The following is a 17,763-nucleotide window of genomic DNA, read 5'->3' as shown; positions in this document are numbered from 1 at the left end:
TTGGGGGACAAAGTCAGGGAGCGAATGCAAACGGGTTAATGTGGCACAAGCATTTGGAGTTTGAGGAGAATATAGGGTTTATTGTAAACTGGGCTCGCTTCCCAGTCTGTCCCAAGTTAGGGGGACGGAGCACACTGCCCGTTTATGGGCCTGGCCATCAGCAGCGAGCAGCTCGGTGACTCAGTGCTGACTCCTGCTCTTCCCCAGAATAATTCTGCCAGGGTGGGGTAGGGCATGGCGGGTGGGGCCCCAGCCTTCCAAGTAAGTGGAAGAGGAATAATTCAGGGGCCCCTCTCCCCAGCCCCGCCCTCCACTTCTGGCTACTCCATCCAGACAGTGACTCTGTCAAGGCCACAGCTCCACCCTCATCCCTCCAGGAGGAAAGCAGCCCCCCCCAAGCCTGTGGGCACAGCCTGTAGGCACAGTCCCCCTCAGATGAGCGAGTACAGGAAGGAAAGGGGGAGGTGACCCATAAAGGCACATGTCCTTAAGAGGACAGTTCGAGTGGACTAGTCCACAGGTAAATCAGCCAAGGGCTGCGCTCCAAGATGCAGATACACAGAGTTTGTCATTCCTGGTTTTGGAGCACACACGCACCAGCTTTGTTCCCAATATCCAGTCACAGTTGCGAGGATAGCTTTCCAGACAAATGTGCTTGGTGAGCCCCCACCGTGCCTGCCTTGTGTTCGGAGCTCTGGCAGGTGGATCATGTCAATTCTGGAGGCGTATTTGGGGTCCGCCGTGAGGGCAGTGTGTGTGCAGTGGGGGCTGGGCAGGAGGCAAACCCTGCAAAAATACCCCAGGAGAAAACCTGCAGGTGTGCACATTTTCCAGCCAAGCAGAGCTGTCACACATCAGCTTGCTCTCAGGGGCACTGTGGCACTCACAGAACAGCAACAGTTGACTCCAACAGATTTGTGAATAATCCCGTGGCCAGCCCCCTGCTGGTACCAAGCCAGGAAGCCCTCTCCCCAGGGAAGCCACTCTTGGGGCACTCAGTCCCATGGAAGTCCAGGGCATCTGGAGGGAACTGCATCCACAGACGCAGAGGTGTGGGTGAGGCTGAGCAACATCCCAGCGCTCATTCTGTCTCCGGAAACCTGCCAAGCATTAGGCTCTAGCAGCTGGTCAAGGACTCTTCTGGGTTACCGGCCCCCATCTGCTGCTGCCCCAAGCCCTCTGAGGCCTTTGCTGGCCTGCAGGCGTAGGTGCCCGGGGAGGGGTGACAGTCGAGGCTGGTGGCCTGCTGCCTGCTACCCGGGGCCGTCTGGACAAACGAGCAGGCCAGTGTGCTGTTAGCTCCAAGACGCTCCTTGAAACAAAGCAGCTCCTTGGCTGCCCACCGGCCTAGCTCTAGGTGATGGGGATATTCATTCTGGCCAAGCTCTGTTCTCCCCTCACACCTGGGCAGTGGCTTCATTGAGACCATCACAGGGGCCTCCTGTATAGGCAGACAGTCCCCCTTCTGTGTGGGCGGCCAGTCGCCTGCCTCTGCCCTCACCCAATCCTGGAATCTGGACAATCAACGTGATGCCGGCAGGCTGAGTGCCATTGCCATCACTCTGACGGATGGGGCACAGAGAGGTTCAGTAACTCCCTGAAGGCAATGCAGCCGGCCAGGGGTCGGGGCAGGACTCCCCCGGGCTCTATCCACAGGAGCTGCCTTGGAGGGGGCCTGCCTGGCTCTGCGAGTGTGTGATCGGTGGGGAATCATGGAAGCCTTCAGCTTCCTTGCTTTAAAATGGAATTAGGAGGTGTAAGCAGTAGATGTGAGGCCAACCTGCCACATGGGGTTCCCATGGGTATCAGATGAAAGCAGGGTGGGGAGTAGGCAGGGGGTGGGCAGCAGGCAGACCTATTGTTATTTTTCTGTGTATTTAATACCTGATCTCCAAATAGGGAAGTGAGGAGGAGAACAATGGGCATATTCACTTGCGGACAGAGCTGGCCAAGTCCTAAGTCTGGAGCCCAATGACCCCCTGCGCTGCCTGGAAATAGGAAGCGCCGTGTCTGTGCCCATGCCCGGGGTGGCCCACCATGGAATCACGCACATGTGAGAGTGGAGCGTACTGTATACAGGTTTGCATTCATGCAAAGGCTGAGTTAATAAAGGTCCCGACCCGAGCGGACACCTCCGTAGAGGCTCTAACACCCCCGCGGCGATAGTTAGGGCAGGGGAGCTGGTGGCGGCCATGAGCAGGGTATTATGCATTTGATTTGGCATCAGAACCCAGAATTACTGAAATAAAACTCACAGGCATTTTTATGCCAGGGAAGTGATAAGCAAGCCTCCTCTCATCTCATTTTATGGGCTCATTACATATGCAGCCGTGGCCAGGCGAGCCTCTGCCAAGCAAGCCCACGGGGCCGATGACCCGGCCCTCTTCAGGAGTGTCTGTGCACATACCCAAGGAAAACACCCTTGTTTTAACAGGCAGACACGGCAAGAGTGGCACAGATTGATTTTTGAAAATATTATTCCTGAAACCTAAACTTGCAGCTGGCGTTTGCTGGCAGCTTAGAGTCAGGACACCGGCGTCCACCCTGGGGTTTGGCTGAAGCCGGTCAAGGAAGCACATTTGAACTGGGAGGAAAAACCTGAATTTACATATTGTCCTCTACCCCAAATCTCAAAAGCCAGCTGGGTGGTCTTTATGTTGGTCCTGGCCTGCCCCAGAGGGCTGCCAGGGGTAGGGGCAGAGGCAGGGCAGGGGCTCCCGTGGCTCACACACCTTCCACGCCCTCTCCAAGGCCACTAAAGCGTAACTCAGCTGGTGCTGCATTCCCCATTCTTCCTCAGGATTACACCCCATAAACCTGGCAGCTCCTGTGTCTGGGAAGAAGTCCTGGTTTACGGCCAGCATGGCTCTATGTCTCCTTTACAGTGTAAGTGACCTCAGCCCAGGACAGCCTGTAGCCACAGGTGCCCTTGCTGTCGGGTGCTGGGTGAGTGCTCGAGGCCAGGCTGTGTGTTCTGCCCCACAAGGCCTCAGGAAAAGCTTGTAACCTGGGGCTCCAGGGGCAAATCCAGGATGTCAGAAGTTGTCTCTAGCAGTGGGGGGAATGGAGGCTGAGAGGAGGAATAGAGTCCAGGAGGGGCTCCTGGGGTCCAGTCTGAGCCTCCCTCCTGAGACAGGTGGTGGCCACGGCCCCACAGCCCAGTACCCAGCGGCCCTCAGGGGGATGGACTCCACATGCCTCTCCTTGCCTCTCCCAGTTGGCCTTGCGTGTGAGAGTCCCGTCCCAGTTGGTGTTGGCTCCTAGAACCCAGGACGTCACAGCCCCCTCCACCCCCCCACAGGGCAGGGCGAGGAAGGACAGCAAGGGTCTATGTGGCCACCAGCCACCAAGCTGGGGCAACACCTAATGTCTTCCTGTGCTTCTGCTCCCACTTCTGCGGTCCTGGTTTCAGCTTCCCTCCACCCCGCCCTCTCCTGCATCTCACAGACAGGAAAGGTAAGGCGGGGAACAGCCCCTGCCTGAGCACTGTCCATGACCCGCCGAAAACTATGCTGGGGTGAGCTTGGTGCAGTGGGAGCCCAGCAGTCCTCGGTGCCAGGGACAGAGCAACTGTGCTTCCAGAACTCTGAGGAGGGCCCTGCAAACTGCAAATGGTGTATACACACTCGTGCTGCCTCTGGGGACAAGCCCAGGGCTGCTGCCCTCTGGAGGCGGGGCCATCTGTGCCACTGTGCTCCCAGGGACCTCAACTCGGAGCCGCCCGCAGGGGCCCATCTCGCTCCCACCCACATCCTCCAGAATCCAGCACATATCCCAAAGAGTGCGATGCTGGGGGTGTCTGGGGGCTTGAAGGTGAGCACTTGGACAACTAAGGACTGCCCCGCCTTGCCCCTGCTCTGCCCTGACCTCTGACCCTCCCCGAGGAGGCCAGTCGGCCAGTGCCTGCTCCCCAAGCTCTCCTGGGCCTGCAGCCTACAGTAAAATGCCTGTGTCTTCAGGGCCATCTTCTCCCGGTGGGGATGGGCTCCTGGAGGGTGCTTATTTCCGTTTTGGAGGCGTGTCTCACGAGTGTCTGAATGAGCAGGTACACCCCGGGCAAGCCTGGAGCAGACAGGGTGGCCTCCTTGGTGACCGTGCAGCATGTGTCAGCAGGACTGAGTCCCCCCACCGCCCCTGGGATGGGCTGAAACGCTCATCCCTGCAGCCTCCAGACAGCGCCCTCCCTCCCACAGCCGTCTCAGGTCTGCCGGGGGCTGCAGGCTCTAAAAGGTCTCAGGCCTGGGCATCCCAGTGAGTAGCAGTGGCACAGATCAGGTGGGACAGAGGTGCACCTGGGGCTGGAGGCCACCTCCCCGCTGTGGGAGTCCCCCTGCTGAGCCAGCCCGCCTATGGGCTGGCCAAGACGATGTCAGGTCACAGGTCACATGTGCAGCGGGTGCAGGGCGCCTGCGCCGAGCTGAGTGGAAGAGCAAGAGCCAGTCCCTTTTGCCTCAAAGCCCAGAGGAGGGTCAGGCGGAGGTGGACAGGTGCATGTGGGCAGCCCCCCACTGTCCTCAAGGGTGGGAGCCAGCTGGTGTTCCTCTGCCCTTCTGATGAAGGGGGGGTCAGCTTCTCTGGGGGCAGGAGGGAGCCGGGGGTGTGTGCTGGGACCTTGACTCTGTGCCCCAGGACACCGCGTCCCCCAGAGGCCGTTCTGTGCCAGCTAGGTCTTGCATGAGCACATTCCCATCTGAAAGGCTAATGTGTGTGAGCGCATGGTCTCCCTAGGAATGTGCCTTCCCCACCACACTCTGCACACATTCCTCCCGGTGAAAACTTTCCACTGTCAGGGGAGCATAGCTGGGCCCAGGCAGGACGCCCCATGGCCACTCTCTGGGGTGACCCCCCCTTCATTTCCACTTCTGCACTCAGAGCCTGTGATGGGGGGGGCGGTCAGGGGCAGAAGTGCCCGAACACAGGGCCTGGGGTCACCCAGCCAGAGGCCCTCAAGGTGATGCTCTGAGTTCAGCAAGCCGCGGGGTGGGGCGGGGGGTACTGCTCACAAGCAGGGGGCTTCTGAGCCTAGACTCCCATCATGAAGCCTCCCTCCCCATCTGCACCCCCTCGGGGCCCTGACTTGGGCTGATGGTGATGGTGGAACCTACTGGTGCCAGTAACAGGCCTGCAGGCAAACCAGCCGTCCACCCAGCCCTTAGCCGAGCACAGCTCTCTGGGCTAGTCTGCTGGGTACCAGGTCCCGGTTTTGCCATCATTGTTCCCGGTGATCCTCGGTGGGAGCCAAACAGGTGGAAATGAGACACGAGTGGGGCGTGGGACCTACCACTTCCTGTGCTGCTCCTCCTCCTGAGCCACAGACAGAGACAGCAAAGGTCCTCCTCACAGGTGCCCACCTCTCCCAGCTTTCCCAGCAGGCCTTCCAGCAGCAGGGAGGGTGCAGGGGGCAGGAGGGGGCAGGCTGATGACCCCACCTCACTGCAAGGACAAGTCTCCACCTTAGCTCCTCCATCTCTGGGCCCCCGGGTCCCCCCCTCACCTTCTGGGGTGCTCGAGCCCAGGGCTCACTTTGAGACCCCAAGTCTTCCTGCATCTGGAGCTTGCCAACCAGACCTCAGGGTTGGTTCACACTTAAGAATGTGAGTCAAAGGACAAATGCATGAGAATGTTAATGGCCAGTTTTCAGAGCCTGCTAGTAGGAGTTCCCAAGTTATTCCCGTCAGCAAAATAGCCATTCTTCGTAGAAATGTTCCTGGATTCCTCTTAGAGGAAATGCTATCAGGAGTGGATGTTAACAGGACTGTGTCCAACCCCGTGAATAGGGGCTCATCCCAAGAGCAGCCGAGCTGAGCACAGTCTCTCCAGGAACACAATGTGCATTGTGCTCCCCCCTGGGCAGGCAGCACCAGGCTCAGAGGCCTGAGAGGCTCCGAAATCCTTCGCACACAGCGGATCAGCCCTTAGACAAAGCCCAGTGGCCCCACTTGCCCCCGTCCAGCTATTGTCATCAGCCTTTCGGGCTGTGTGTTTGCTCTGGGCCTGGCCTGATACCATTGATGGGCCGGTGAGGTGGGGCTCTGGCCTGGGCAGGGAGGGCAGGCTGTCAGGTCCACAAGACCTGGCCCCTCTTCAGCTGCCTCCTGCCGGCGTGTCAGCTCTGCATTGCTCCTGTCCAGCAGGTCCAAGGAGCAGGGAAGAGGCTGGCAGACCTGTCCCAGGTTATTCTGAATTTTTGGGACAGGAACCCACCGTGGTGCATAGTGTGGGGTGCGGAGGGTCCAGCTTGGAGCCTGCCTCTGTGTAAGGCAGTGGGTGGCTCCTTGAGGGAAACTGAGGCTTATCTGTATCAGCAAGATCTTGGCCGAGGCAGGCGAGGGTCTCGCCTGGCATCTCTCTCCTGAGGCTTCTGACCAGAACTACCTGGGGCAGCCAGGCTTTCCTGGTCCAAGTGGAAGTGAGGGTAGGAGCAACTGAGCTTGGATGGGGTCAACAACAGGCTGGTTGATCCATTCCGTCCTTCTTCAGTAAGGTGTCCAGGGCCAGAGCACAGAGGTCTCAGAGGGCAGGCCAGATGCTGACAGTGGGCAAACAGTGGAAGGGTAGGACGGCTGGCAACCCACGGCATGCCCCATGTGAGAACCAGCAGGTTCAGAGCACCACTGCGCTCCTGGCGTGTGCACCCTACAACCATGGATATGTTGTAGGGACAGGTGGCACAGGTTGCAGGGCGAAAAGCGCTTGGCCACCTGCTCCTGATCTGCTCCTGGCTGCTGCGTGGGGCAGGCTGCAAGGTCCTCAGCCAGCTCTGAGCCTTGGGGTCCAGCTGGGAGCACCACTGCATCGTTGTGAGTGGTGAATTACCCTAGAACGTGGGCAAATCTGCAGAGAGGCAGTGTGAACGTTCGGTGTCCTGACGGATGCTCCTCAGAGCCCCAGGAGGCCTCTGGGCCTGGCGGGGGGGGGGGGGGGGGAGGGGGCGGAGTGGAACACCTGTGGGATCAACCCAGTGTGAAGAGCTTCAGGGACCCACCGGCTGAAGTCTGTGCCAACAAGGACTAGGAATGGACAAGAGCAGGGAGGTGGGCAGAGCCGGAGCACAGCAAGGATGGTGAGATTCACGTTGTTGGCCGCCTCCGGAGCTCCCCTCATCCACCTCTCAGGCTCATGACCCATCGTCTGGCACTTACAGGCTGGGGACCCCCCTCCCGCATGTGGACAGAGCCATCAGAGGGCATTTCTGTGCTATGTGCAGAACCTCAGTCCAAATATTGGCTAAAGGGATGTGAGTCCACAGGGGACACATGGAGAAGGACATGGGTACATACAGCAGTAACATTCCAGAACACGGGTGTATGGAGCTCATTTTTCTCTGAGCTGAGGCTGTGTACATGCCAACACGTGTGGGCCATGTCCCCAGCAGGGCCTTGCCCCCGACATGAAGACTACCGTCTGCGGCTCAATGAGGAGCAAGAGGCGGGCAGCAGAGTCTGGGTCTGTGAGCCCCTGGTCCGTGGCTGGTATGGTGCCAGTCAAGCCTGGACACACAAGGACAAACCTGATCGGGCCTGATTAGAAAGCCAAGACCACACGTTACAGAGAAAGATGAATCGATCGGAGGCAAAGGAATGGGAAACGATACACTTGACGTGTATTAACCAAGAGAAAACCAGGGTGGCTGTGTGGATGTCGGAGCGGACTTTAGGCAAGACTTGGAGATAGAGGGACATTCCACGAGATAAAGAGCCAGTCCAACCCGAAGATTTAGCACAGCTCAAATCACGGAGAACAAAAGCCGGCAGACCTAAAACGACAAAGCCACTAGCACAGGGTGAACACGTTTTTTTCTTACTGGAATCAGTAAGAATGTAGAAGGTCGCTTTCTTACTGGAATCAGTAAGAATGTAGAAGGTCGGAACAACACAATGAACCAGTTTGACCAAATGTACAAACCGGGAACCCCGGTTCCGACAGCTGCAGACACACATTCCTACCATGAGCATGTGAGTATTTACCCTGACAGCCCAGATGCTAATCATGGAGCAAGTCCTAGCAGATGTGAGGGGACCGACGTCATCCATGATGCTCTCTGGCCAGCCTCTCTGGCATGAGGGCCCCACGACCGCGCGGTGAGACGCACAGTCTGCACGCGCCTGGAAGGTAAGCAGCTCGCTTCTGAGTGACCCACGTCAAAGAAGGAGTCATAACCCTGAAAATCAATGACGAGAGCTTCTAGTTAAAGAAGCCAGAAAAAGAACATGGAAATAGGAGCAAAGAAGGAAGGGAAGAATCAAGAAGCATGTGAATCAGAGACAGAAATACAGTAGAGAAAATCAGCAAAACCAAATTTAGGTTTTGCTGAAAAGATCAATGAAGTTGGAGGAGAAATATTGATCACTAATGAGAAAAAAACAGCATACACCAACCTGAGGAATAAGGAGAGAGACATCACAGCGGGGTCTTACAGACACGGAAAGAGCATAACGGACTTTATACATCGATAAACATGAATTTTAGATGAAATGGGAAAATACCTTGAAAATAAAACTTACCAAAATGGATACAAAAATAAACAGAAAATCCGAATGATCATGTATCTAACAGAGGTTGATTTCATCGTTTAAAATCTTTCCTGTGTTCGCTGGAGAACTCTCTTGCATCTTGCATATCTTCTGTTAGATTTGTTTCCTACATATTTTGAATTTTTGATGCTTTGTAAACAGTGTCTTTAAATTAACTTTTGTTTTCTGGAAAGTTTGGGACAGTGTATAGGAATGGCACTGGTTTCAGAATATTGATTTTGAGGCCAGCAATCTTGCTGACCTAGCTCTCCTCCATCCCAGTGATCCATCTCCAAGTCCTTGGGGTGTGCACATGGGCAACCATCAGGTGCGCCTGGAATGGAGGCTTGCTCCTTCCTCCCCATGCTCCCCCTGGCCTGTCCTTTCGGCCCCTGTGCGGCCTGTGGCTCTCCCTGGGAGACACCACCCATGCTCGTCGCATCCAGATTCACAACGGGTGTCTGTAGATGCCATTTATCAGCTCAGGCAATGTGCTTCCGTTCTAGGTTTACTAAGTTTTCCCTCTTGTAGGTGTTGTCTTGAGTGGATTTTCAGCCTTACCAAAGGCCTTCTGCCTCTGTGGGTGCCTCACTGAACCTTCTCCTCCCACCTGTTAACTGAGGGACCACAGGGGTGGCTTTCTCAATATTGCATTCACCTTTCTTCCCTGAAACGTTCAGTCTGCTGGGTCCCTGTTACCTTCCCTACATATTTCTGGGTTGTTGGGAATCTTTGTGTTTATGATGGTTCTGGCTTTATTCCCAAACAATGGCTGGTAGAGCCTCGGGAGCAGATGGGTTACTGGCTCTGGGAAGTCCAAGGTCCCCATCTGATGGGTTTTTATAGGGCCTCCATGAGGAGCTTGGGGTCAGTGGTGTGCACTGGACCTCTGACCACAGGTGGCACAGCGTTCCAGGGCCGTTGTGGGGAGGGGGCAATGCAGTTCCAGGAGAAAGTCACCTGGTGGACACCTGGAGGATGTCAGAGGGCGTGGCTCCTAGGAGGACTCCCTCCTGGAATGGGCGTCTTACTTCCAGAAAGAAGGGAGGAGCCTGAGACCCTGCAGAGGGAGAGGCAGGGGCAGAGATGGGGGCACGAAGGGGGTCACCTATGTCCAGGGCTTCCAGGAGACAGCCAGGGTCTGCGTGAGGTCAGTGGGCAGAGGGGGTGGTGGAGGCCAGGGCATGATCAGGTGCGGTTGGGGAGGGACTCTTGCAGTAATATAACAGAGCCCCAGGAGCCACTTGTCAGAAGGTCCCCGGTGTTCCTAAGGGTTGGGGGCACAGGCCTAGCCTCCTGACCCCACCAAGAAGAGCGCTGTGAAGGTTGACGTGGAGTGGGGCACTGGGCACAGATGGAGTCCCCGGCAGGGTGTCAGGATCCCGCAGGGAGACAGGAATCTGAGACCCTGGTGGGGCTGGGGTCCTGGCTGGCACTGGTGTCTGGCCAGGGGTAGGGTGTTTGTGTAGGGCCCCCAGAGTTCTGGCCATACGATACCCTCAGATGGACTGGGGGAGGGGGGGAGGGGTGGCTAGGACCTTGCACAGCACCCTGCCCCACCCTGTTGCCTGGGGCCCGGGAGCCTCAGCACAGTGGACTCCCGTGGTGTGCTGGACCTCAATCCCTGCCCGCGGCCCCCCCCGCTCCCATCCACCACCAAGGAGCCTGTGGTCCACATGCACCTGCTCCAACTCCTGGCCTGGCTACCTCATCAGTGGACCAGGGGTGGAGCTACTGTTTGGAACAAGGCCCCAATCAGCAGGGACCCCGGACACTCCTTCCTTGCAGGCTGGGCTTTACTTACAAAGGCTCTAGGCTCACCTGCAATCTCACAGGCACCAACAGGCCAACCACAGAACAGTGGTCGCTCACAATCCATAGGAAATGCAACTTTAATCCAGCAATCACCTAAGAAATGATAAATGTGCCATTATGATGATTTGGGTTGGCTCCCAGAGGGTCTTTGTCTGAAGAGCACCAGGCACACCGTAGGTGCTCAGCAAACAGGTGACGGCAGGCCGGTGCAGAATTACTGGCTTGGAGGTAATGGCGCTGGTTCCCTCCTGCTCTGCAGGAGGGGCTGGTGTGTGATCACTCGGGGCAGAACTGTGAGCTTGTGGGTGATGACGAGCTGTGTGCAGCCTTAGAGCTGAATTAAATACTCAACTCCCCCTGTGGTCTGTGATGTGTTGTCAGCAAGAGCATAAACGGACCCAAAAACCCTTGTCTCTTCACGCACAACACATTTCATAAACCACATGAATGAAATGCATAATCAGAAGTTACTGTGATGGACCAGATGTGACATTCTTACCTGTTTTCCTAGTTTTGAAGCTCAGCAGCTCACAGCAGCTAAGGGAGCATACAGGGGTCTCTTGGGGATGGTTTACTTGCATTATTTTAGCAGCTCTGAGTGTGTCATATGGGTCATGGCCCTTCTGTGGCTGCTACTGAACAGTTTCCCCCCAAACCCATAAGTTAAGGTCCTGAGCACCACTGTGATGGGGTCTGGAGACAATGTCTCCAGGAGGGAATTTGGATTAGGTGAGGCCATGAGCAGGGACAGTCGAACAGGGTAGCCTTATTAGAAGAAGATGAGCACTCTCCCTGTCCCTGCTGTCCTCCTGTGCTCTGAGGACAGACCCCTGAGGACACAGTCCCCGCCCCATGCCAGGACTGGACTGAGAACTTCCAGCCTCCAGAACCGTGAGGAAAACAGGTTTCTGTTGCTTAAGCCCCCATAGTGGGGCACTTTGTTCTGGCAGCCCAAGCAGGCTAGGATAGTCCATGTGCCAGCAAACCTAAAGGTGATCCAGGCCCCTGGAGAGAGGTGGGGGGGGGGGGCAGGAGGAGCGGCATCTGGGGCTCATGCCTGCCCCATGGCAGTGGTGTGCCCGGCAGTCATCGGAGTGTCATACACAGGCAGGGTCCTGAGGACACATCCCCAGACGCCCCACAGGCACATCCCAGACCCCCCTGTTGGCCTCACAGTTGTATGGGTCATACACAGCACAACTTTGAGGGGTGCCATTCATAGTTCTCCCTGATGTGGATGGAAGGCCTGGAGAGCCAGGGTGCTGTAGCCCTATCTGAAATCACAAGTTAGTTGGAGGCAGAAGGGCCAGGGACTGCCCAGTCACCCTGTGCCCTGTCCAATGGACACGTGGGTTGGGGGTGGTGCCAGCAGCCAGGGGTGGCTGTCAGGAGGCGCACACACTCTGCTCCCCAGAGCTGACCTGCACTTGTCTGAGGCCGTGCTTAGGCCTGGGCACCATGTAGCCCAGGGCTTCCCGGGAACCTGGAACCCAGATACACTCATCCTTCAAATGCCCACGATCCTGCCATGTGGCCCTACAAGTCCACCCCATTCCAGGGCCTTGCTTCTTTCTGACTCTGCATTGGGCATCCTTTGCCTTGTCCTTGGGCGTCTCCCAGCCACCCCTGCAGCACAGCATCTGTTGGCCACTCACCAGCAGCAGCATTTGCGCTGAATCCACAAGTCCACATGACGATGCTCAGCTATCCTGCCCTTTGAATACTTCCTGGGTCTCAGATGCAGCCCCCCCCCCCCCCAAGAAATGTGGTGAAAACCTCAGAGCGCATAGTGACCAGAGGGTCTTTGGGCATGATAGCACGCACTGTTCTGGTGGGCACTTGGCCTTCTTGGGGAAGGTGAGGGCACCAGCCTCAAGGAGGACATTCTCCCTAAAGGCTTCACTCAAGGACCATGAAAAAGAACAGAGAAGTGTGTCTGGGCCAGAGGTGACCCCTCTTGTCCAGCTGGCACCATCTCTGGGACAGGAGGCTAAGGAGGGTGCTGGGGAGAGAAACACAGACACGAGATGACTCCACAGTCTCTATGGCTCCCACACAAGGCCACTGGCAGCCAGTCACCTCCTCCAACTGCCAGACACCGTGCTCAGAGTCACTGGGCCATCACAGAGGCCCTTGCATCTGGACAGTCCTCAGAGGACATGCAATGAGGACCGAAGCCCTCTGCAGCACCCTCCCAAGAGGTCATGCAGACATTCAGTGCTCAGGCATCCTGACAATTCACCCAGTTGGGCATGACTTAAATGTCCTTTATCTCCACTACACAACTGATGACCACCTCTCTTTAGCAGGAAACTCCCCAGGCGTCCAGCTTAGTACCGTCCAGCTTAGGCCTCCTGGGACCCTCACATACCCTCTGATACTAGAAGATGCTTCCACTTGGCCATCCACCCACCTGCCCACCTGCCCCTCTGGCCATCCACCCCAACCAATTTCTCCTGCATGTTCCAGCATCCCTGTACACCAGGTGCCATTTCAGGAAGGGGATGCAAGGATAAGCTGCGCAGGCTTTGTGGAACTCACAGAATAGACGTTCCCACGGACAGGGCAATCACTGGTCAAATCGAGTGGACTGCAGGTGGGAAGACAGGGAAAAACACAGCCAGGAGGGAGGGGGGCTCAGATGTCACACTGTGAGCTGAGACATTGCCATGGGACAAGGACCTCGGGAAGGAGAAGGGGTGCAGCAGTCAGGGTCCCCAGGAGGGCAACTCGGGGGTCAGAGGGGTCCTGAGTCATGGGGGCACTGGGCATGCCCTCTGACCTGGAGGCTCAACGGGAGAGTGGACAGGACAAGAGGCCGCACAGTCACGAGGCCCTTGCGGCAGCCAGTGGTGGCTGGCCTGCTGAGCAGTGACTGGGCTCCCTTTGCATTTTGAAGGCAGACAGGACAGGAATCCTGAGAGACTAGAGACAAGAAGCAGAGGAGGCAAGTGTGCGTCCTAGACTCGGGGCAGGACCACTGGAAGATGGAGCTGCCCGGTGCTGGGGCTGCAAGGAGGGCTGGGGAGGAGGGAGGGGGTTGCCTCCTGGAATCCCCGCTCAGGTGAGCCATCATAGGTGACAGCGGGCAGGAGGCCTTAAGGGGGACACCCTGCTTGGATTTCACTGGAGGCCAAGCCCTCAGGTAGAAAGAGCATTCGGGCTGCACCCTCGCAGTTGGCTGCAAGGTCAGGGGTGGACCGTGCCTCACGGAAGGAGTTGTGGCCGCCGGGCGGCAGCCAGGGCAGGATGCCTCGGATCCTGCCCCAGCACTGGTTTGGAGGGAGAGAACCCGGTTTCTGACAGGTGGATGCACCCTGTTGTGAAATGCACGTGTGCTGCCGGCCTGGCCCCTCTGGCCCCTCCGGCCCCCGCCTCCAGCGCGGGTCCGCAAGCCCCATCCTGTGTTAGTGCAGAGGCAGCGTCTGGGGCCTGAGCACCCGCAGCCGTCCCGGCACCCGGGGCGCGGAGCGGACGCCGCCGCCGAGGGGCGCCCGAGGCACCCGGAGCCCCCCCCCCCCCCCCCCCGCCCTCGGCCAAGGGCCCCGGCGCGCGACCCACGCCCTAAGGAGGCGGTTGCGCCCCGGCCGACGCCCTCCAGCCCAGGCTCCGGCGCAGGGCGGGAGGGGGGCGCTGGCGGGCGGGAGGGGCGGAGAGGGACGCGCAGGGGCTGAGCGCGCTAAGGAGGTGAGGTCAGGGCGACCCGGCGGCCCGGGTGGGCGTGTGCAGGCCTGGCGGGCGTGCCGGGAGCGTGCGACGGTGTCCGCGCTCGCGTGCGCGCCGCGGGGGCGGGAAGGCCCCGCCCCGGGGCGGGAGGGGGCCGCCGGATTAAAGGCCACCGGCGGGCGGGGACCGGGCCAGCCGCCCTCGCTCCGAGTGCGCTGGGCGCCGCCTGACGCGGGTCCCCAGGGTCCGACGGCTCCGGCGCAGCGCGTCCCGCCTGGCGCAGCAGGACCCACGCGGCATGAGCGTCCGCACGGGGTGCTGAGCGGCGGCGGCGATGTCGGGGCGCGGGGCTCCGGGCTGCAGCCGGGGACTGCAGCTGGCGCTGCTGCTGGCGCTCGGCGTGCTGCCGAGGGCGCGGGCCTTCGAGGAGCAGCCTGGCAGCGCGCACGGGGAGAGCCAGGGCTTCCAGGTGGTCACCTTCAAATGGCACCATGTCCAGGAACCGTACATCATCGCCCTGTGGATCCTCGTGGCCAGCTTGGCCAAGATCGGTAAGAAGCCTCGGCTCGCTGGGGCTCCGCGTCCCAGCCCGCGGCGACGTGCCCCGGCCGGCTCTGGGGTCTGCGCGCCCCCGCCCGCGCCCCCGCCTGCGCCCCGGGGCGCAGAGCCCTGCGTCCGCGTCCGCCCTGCCCGGGGTCTGCGCCGGTGCGCGCTCTAACCCGTCCCGCGGGAGCTGCCCGCGCTCGGAGCGCCCCTGTGAGCCCCAAGGGCCAGGCCTTCGGGTCGGGCGGGGCGAGGCGCGGGCTGCGAGCCTGGCCGGGCCCGGAGCAGCCGTGCGGGCCGCCGGGGTTCCCGATCCCGGCCAGGAGCGCGCCAGGCTCCCGGGTTTCGCGTCCCCGCCGCCCTCTGCCGCCTCCAGGCCTGCAGACCTCGGGGCCGCCGCTGCTCTGCGCGCCCCGGGCCCCTTTCCTGTCCGGGGGCTGGTGGGGGCTGGTGGGGGCTGCCCGGTGCGGGCAGACGCAGCAGGCGGTGGCCCGCAAGCGCCGCGGTGATATTTGGCCCCCAGTGCAGAAAGACAGCGGTGCCACTCGAGATTAAACCCAGTAAAATCCTATTTATAAGAGCAATTTTTCCATTGACGATGTTTCTCTTTTAAAACTCCTGGTCTGTCTGATTTCTCTTAACTTGCTTCAGTGAGCCAGCAAAGTGGGGACTGCAGGTAACTCCCGGGCAAGGTGATGGGAAGGTCAGCCTTCTAACAGCTTCTGAGGTCCAAGGTTTCAACGTGTTGGTCCACCAGGAGGGGCTTCCTGGAGGTGTTGCACTGAGGATGGCCTGCACCACTGACTAGGTGGAGGCTGGGGGACAGCGAGGGAGGGGGCCTGAGGATACCCTCCCCAGGGAAGGGGAGGGACTCAGCAAGGCGGAGGGGCCCTCGTGGGGCCTTGGGCTCGGCTGTTTTCAGCAGGATAGCAGGGTCATGCTCCGGGTAGCCTACTAGAGAACTGTGAGCCCGAGTTTTGGTGTGCCTGGGGCGCTGGCAGTGCCTGGTGAGCCGTGCTCCCTTCAACACCACCTGCTCTGTGTCCTGCTTATGCCGACCGCCTCCCTGGAGGGCCTCTGGGTTCTGCTTTCTGGGTCTCGAAGGCCCCCTGCATCTCTCTGCAGGTCTCCTTGCTCACCTGGCCCCGACTGCCGGGTGTCATGCTCACTCTATCCCACACTGGGCTTTCCAGGGTTTTGCGAGACTAGGAGTAAGACTCCAGCACCCACACGAGGTCTCTTCCGAACACCTCCGCCGGGGACGGGAGGGGGGGCTGACACTGCCACTTTGTACCGGTCATCTACTGGATGGGGCCAGCTCCAACCTGGGCTTTCCCAACACTCACATTGCCCACCTCCCCCAGGAACAGCCAGCTGTCCTCTGCCGCCCGCTCTCTGCTGTGAAAGCACCATAGGGATGCTATGTGCAGGGTGAGGGGGCCGTGACACTCTGCGGTTCCAACCCTGGGATGCGGAGCACCCTCGTGTAAAGCAGATATGTGCTTTCTTGGCAAGCTGGGCTTCTTCTAGTACAGCCCCGGCGTCCAGACCTGGAGCCTGGCATCACATTCCAGCGGTGGCTGCTGGGCTCCCTTTGGCCGGGAGGTCCCGAGGGGACAGACTGCGGGAAGGCTGATCCGAGGATTTGCCTGGCCCCAGTGCTGCTCTCCTAGGAAGAGCCATAGCCCTGCAAGTCTCCAGCACAGGTGGACTTTGTCTCAGGGCACCTTCTCCAAGGTGGGTGGCCACCCGCTGCAGCCGGCTCGGTTTCATGGTCAGGGCAAGCCCAGAATTCATTTTCCTACCCATGTTAATTTAAAAAGCATCGTCTGAGCACCACATCCTCACTCCATTGCTATCATCTGGGATTGCTGACTCCCCTTGAAGGTCAAGGCTTGGGGGAGACCTTGGCGGTCCTCAGGACCCCATGAAAAGGACCCTGAGGGAAGACCCATGGGGCTGACCAGCTACAGCTTCAGTGCCCTCCTACTCTGGGCCACACCCTGCCCTGGCTCTGCCTGGGTCCCCAAGGTCCTCCTGCTGGCTCACTATGGGCCTTGGGTGACCCCCACCTCTGCCCTTTCCTTTGCGGCCCCCACCTCCTTCACTCTGGCCTTTTCCCCATTGCTCATCAGCTGTCCCTCCTCCGGCCACCTCGGCACCCCACCCCCTGCCATCTCTCAGCCTCCTAGAGCTCAAAGACCAAACCAAACCTTCGCAAATAAGCCAGACCCACCTGCTCATGTTCAGCCCCACAGACCAAGCATTAGAAGGAAGTACTTACCTCATCTCAGTGGTCTGCCCGCCCTCTGCGCTCTGGACCAGACTTGGGGAGCTGGAGCTCCCCTCACCCATCATTCCAGGTCCTGGAGCTCCCCTCACCCATCATTCCAGGTCCTGGAGCTCCCCTCACCCATCATTCCAGGTCCTGGAGTTCCCCTCACCCATCATTCCGGGCCCTGGAGAGCCAGATCTAGCCTGGTCAGGGGTTACCCCCAGGGGCTCCCCAATGCCTGGCCCCCTCCCTGCCTGGAGGTAGGACAGCCTCTGCCCTGTGGCTTCTCCCCCCTTCCTGCCCTGGCTCCCAGACCCCTCCCTGTGCACCCCTTCTCCCAAACCCCACAGAGCACTCACAGCCACCTTTGCCTGCTTCTTTCTGGTCAAGCCTGGAGGCCTTGTGGTGGTGTGTCCAGTTTTTTCACAAATGAGGGGAGGGCTTGGGTCCTGGTGTGCTTCCTCCTTGACCCCGCGGTCCAGGGTTCATGCTCGTGAAGCTCTTTGACCCCTCTCATCGTGTAAGATGGTCAGGTATTTCAGTCTCAAGGCACAGGAACAGAGGGTTTCCGTCTATTTCCAAGCATTGGCCAGGTTCTTCCCAGTGGTTTCAAGTGTTGGCTTTAGCTCACATGCCCCTCAGTCTGCAGAGCTCAGATTCCTTCCAGCCATGTGTCACCTTGCTGGGCAACGAGATGCCGAGATGCTGGGGACCCTGGGACAAAGCAATCATACCCACAAATGTTTTGAGCCAGCTTCTCACCTCAGGTGGCTTGGGACAGAGAAAGGCCAGGGGGCAGGGTCACAGCCACCAGTGACTGGGCCCAGGAGTCCTGAGTTCACGCCTGGAAGCTCTGCTGGAAGCAGCGCCTTTGCACTGGTGAGAAGTGTGGCTGGTGAGCCCAGGGACCCCCAGCCCCTAAAGCCCTGCGTCTGCAGCTCCGTGAAGGAC

General features: G+C 59.2%; 1 protein-coding gene across 1 annotated transcript in view; it reads left to right on the top strand.

The window, feature by feature from the left end:
- Window positions 1-14,207: 14,207 nt before the first annotated feature.
- The window catches only part of SLC9A3 (solute carrier family 9 member A3), a 43,026-nt gene continuing 39,470 nt past the window's right edge, over window positions 14,208-17,763 (top strand). Inside the window, exon 1 of the mRNA XM_072752654.1 lies at window positions 14,208-14,545. Coding sequence (XP_072608755.1) covers window positions 14,329-14,545 — 217 coding nt within the window. The 5' untranslated portion in view covers window positions 14,208-14,328. The remainder of the gene's footprint in view (window positions 14,546-17,763) is intronic.

Source organism: Vulpes vulpes, chromosome 3 (assembly GCF_048418805.1).
Source record: "Vulpes vulpes isolate BD-2025 chromosome 3, VulVul3, whole genome shotgun sequence".
In the NCBI taxonomy this organism is placed as follows: Eukaryota; Metazoa; Chordata; class Mammalia; order Carnivora; family Canidae; genus Vulpes; species Vulpes vulpes.
This window is presented reverse-complemented; position numbering and strand designations above follow the sequence as displayed.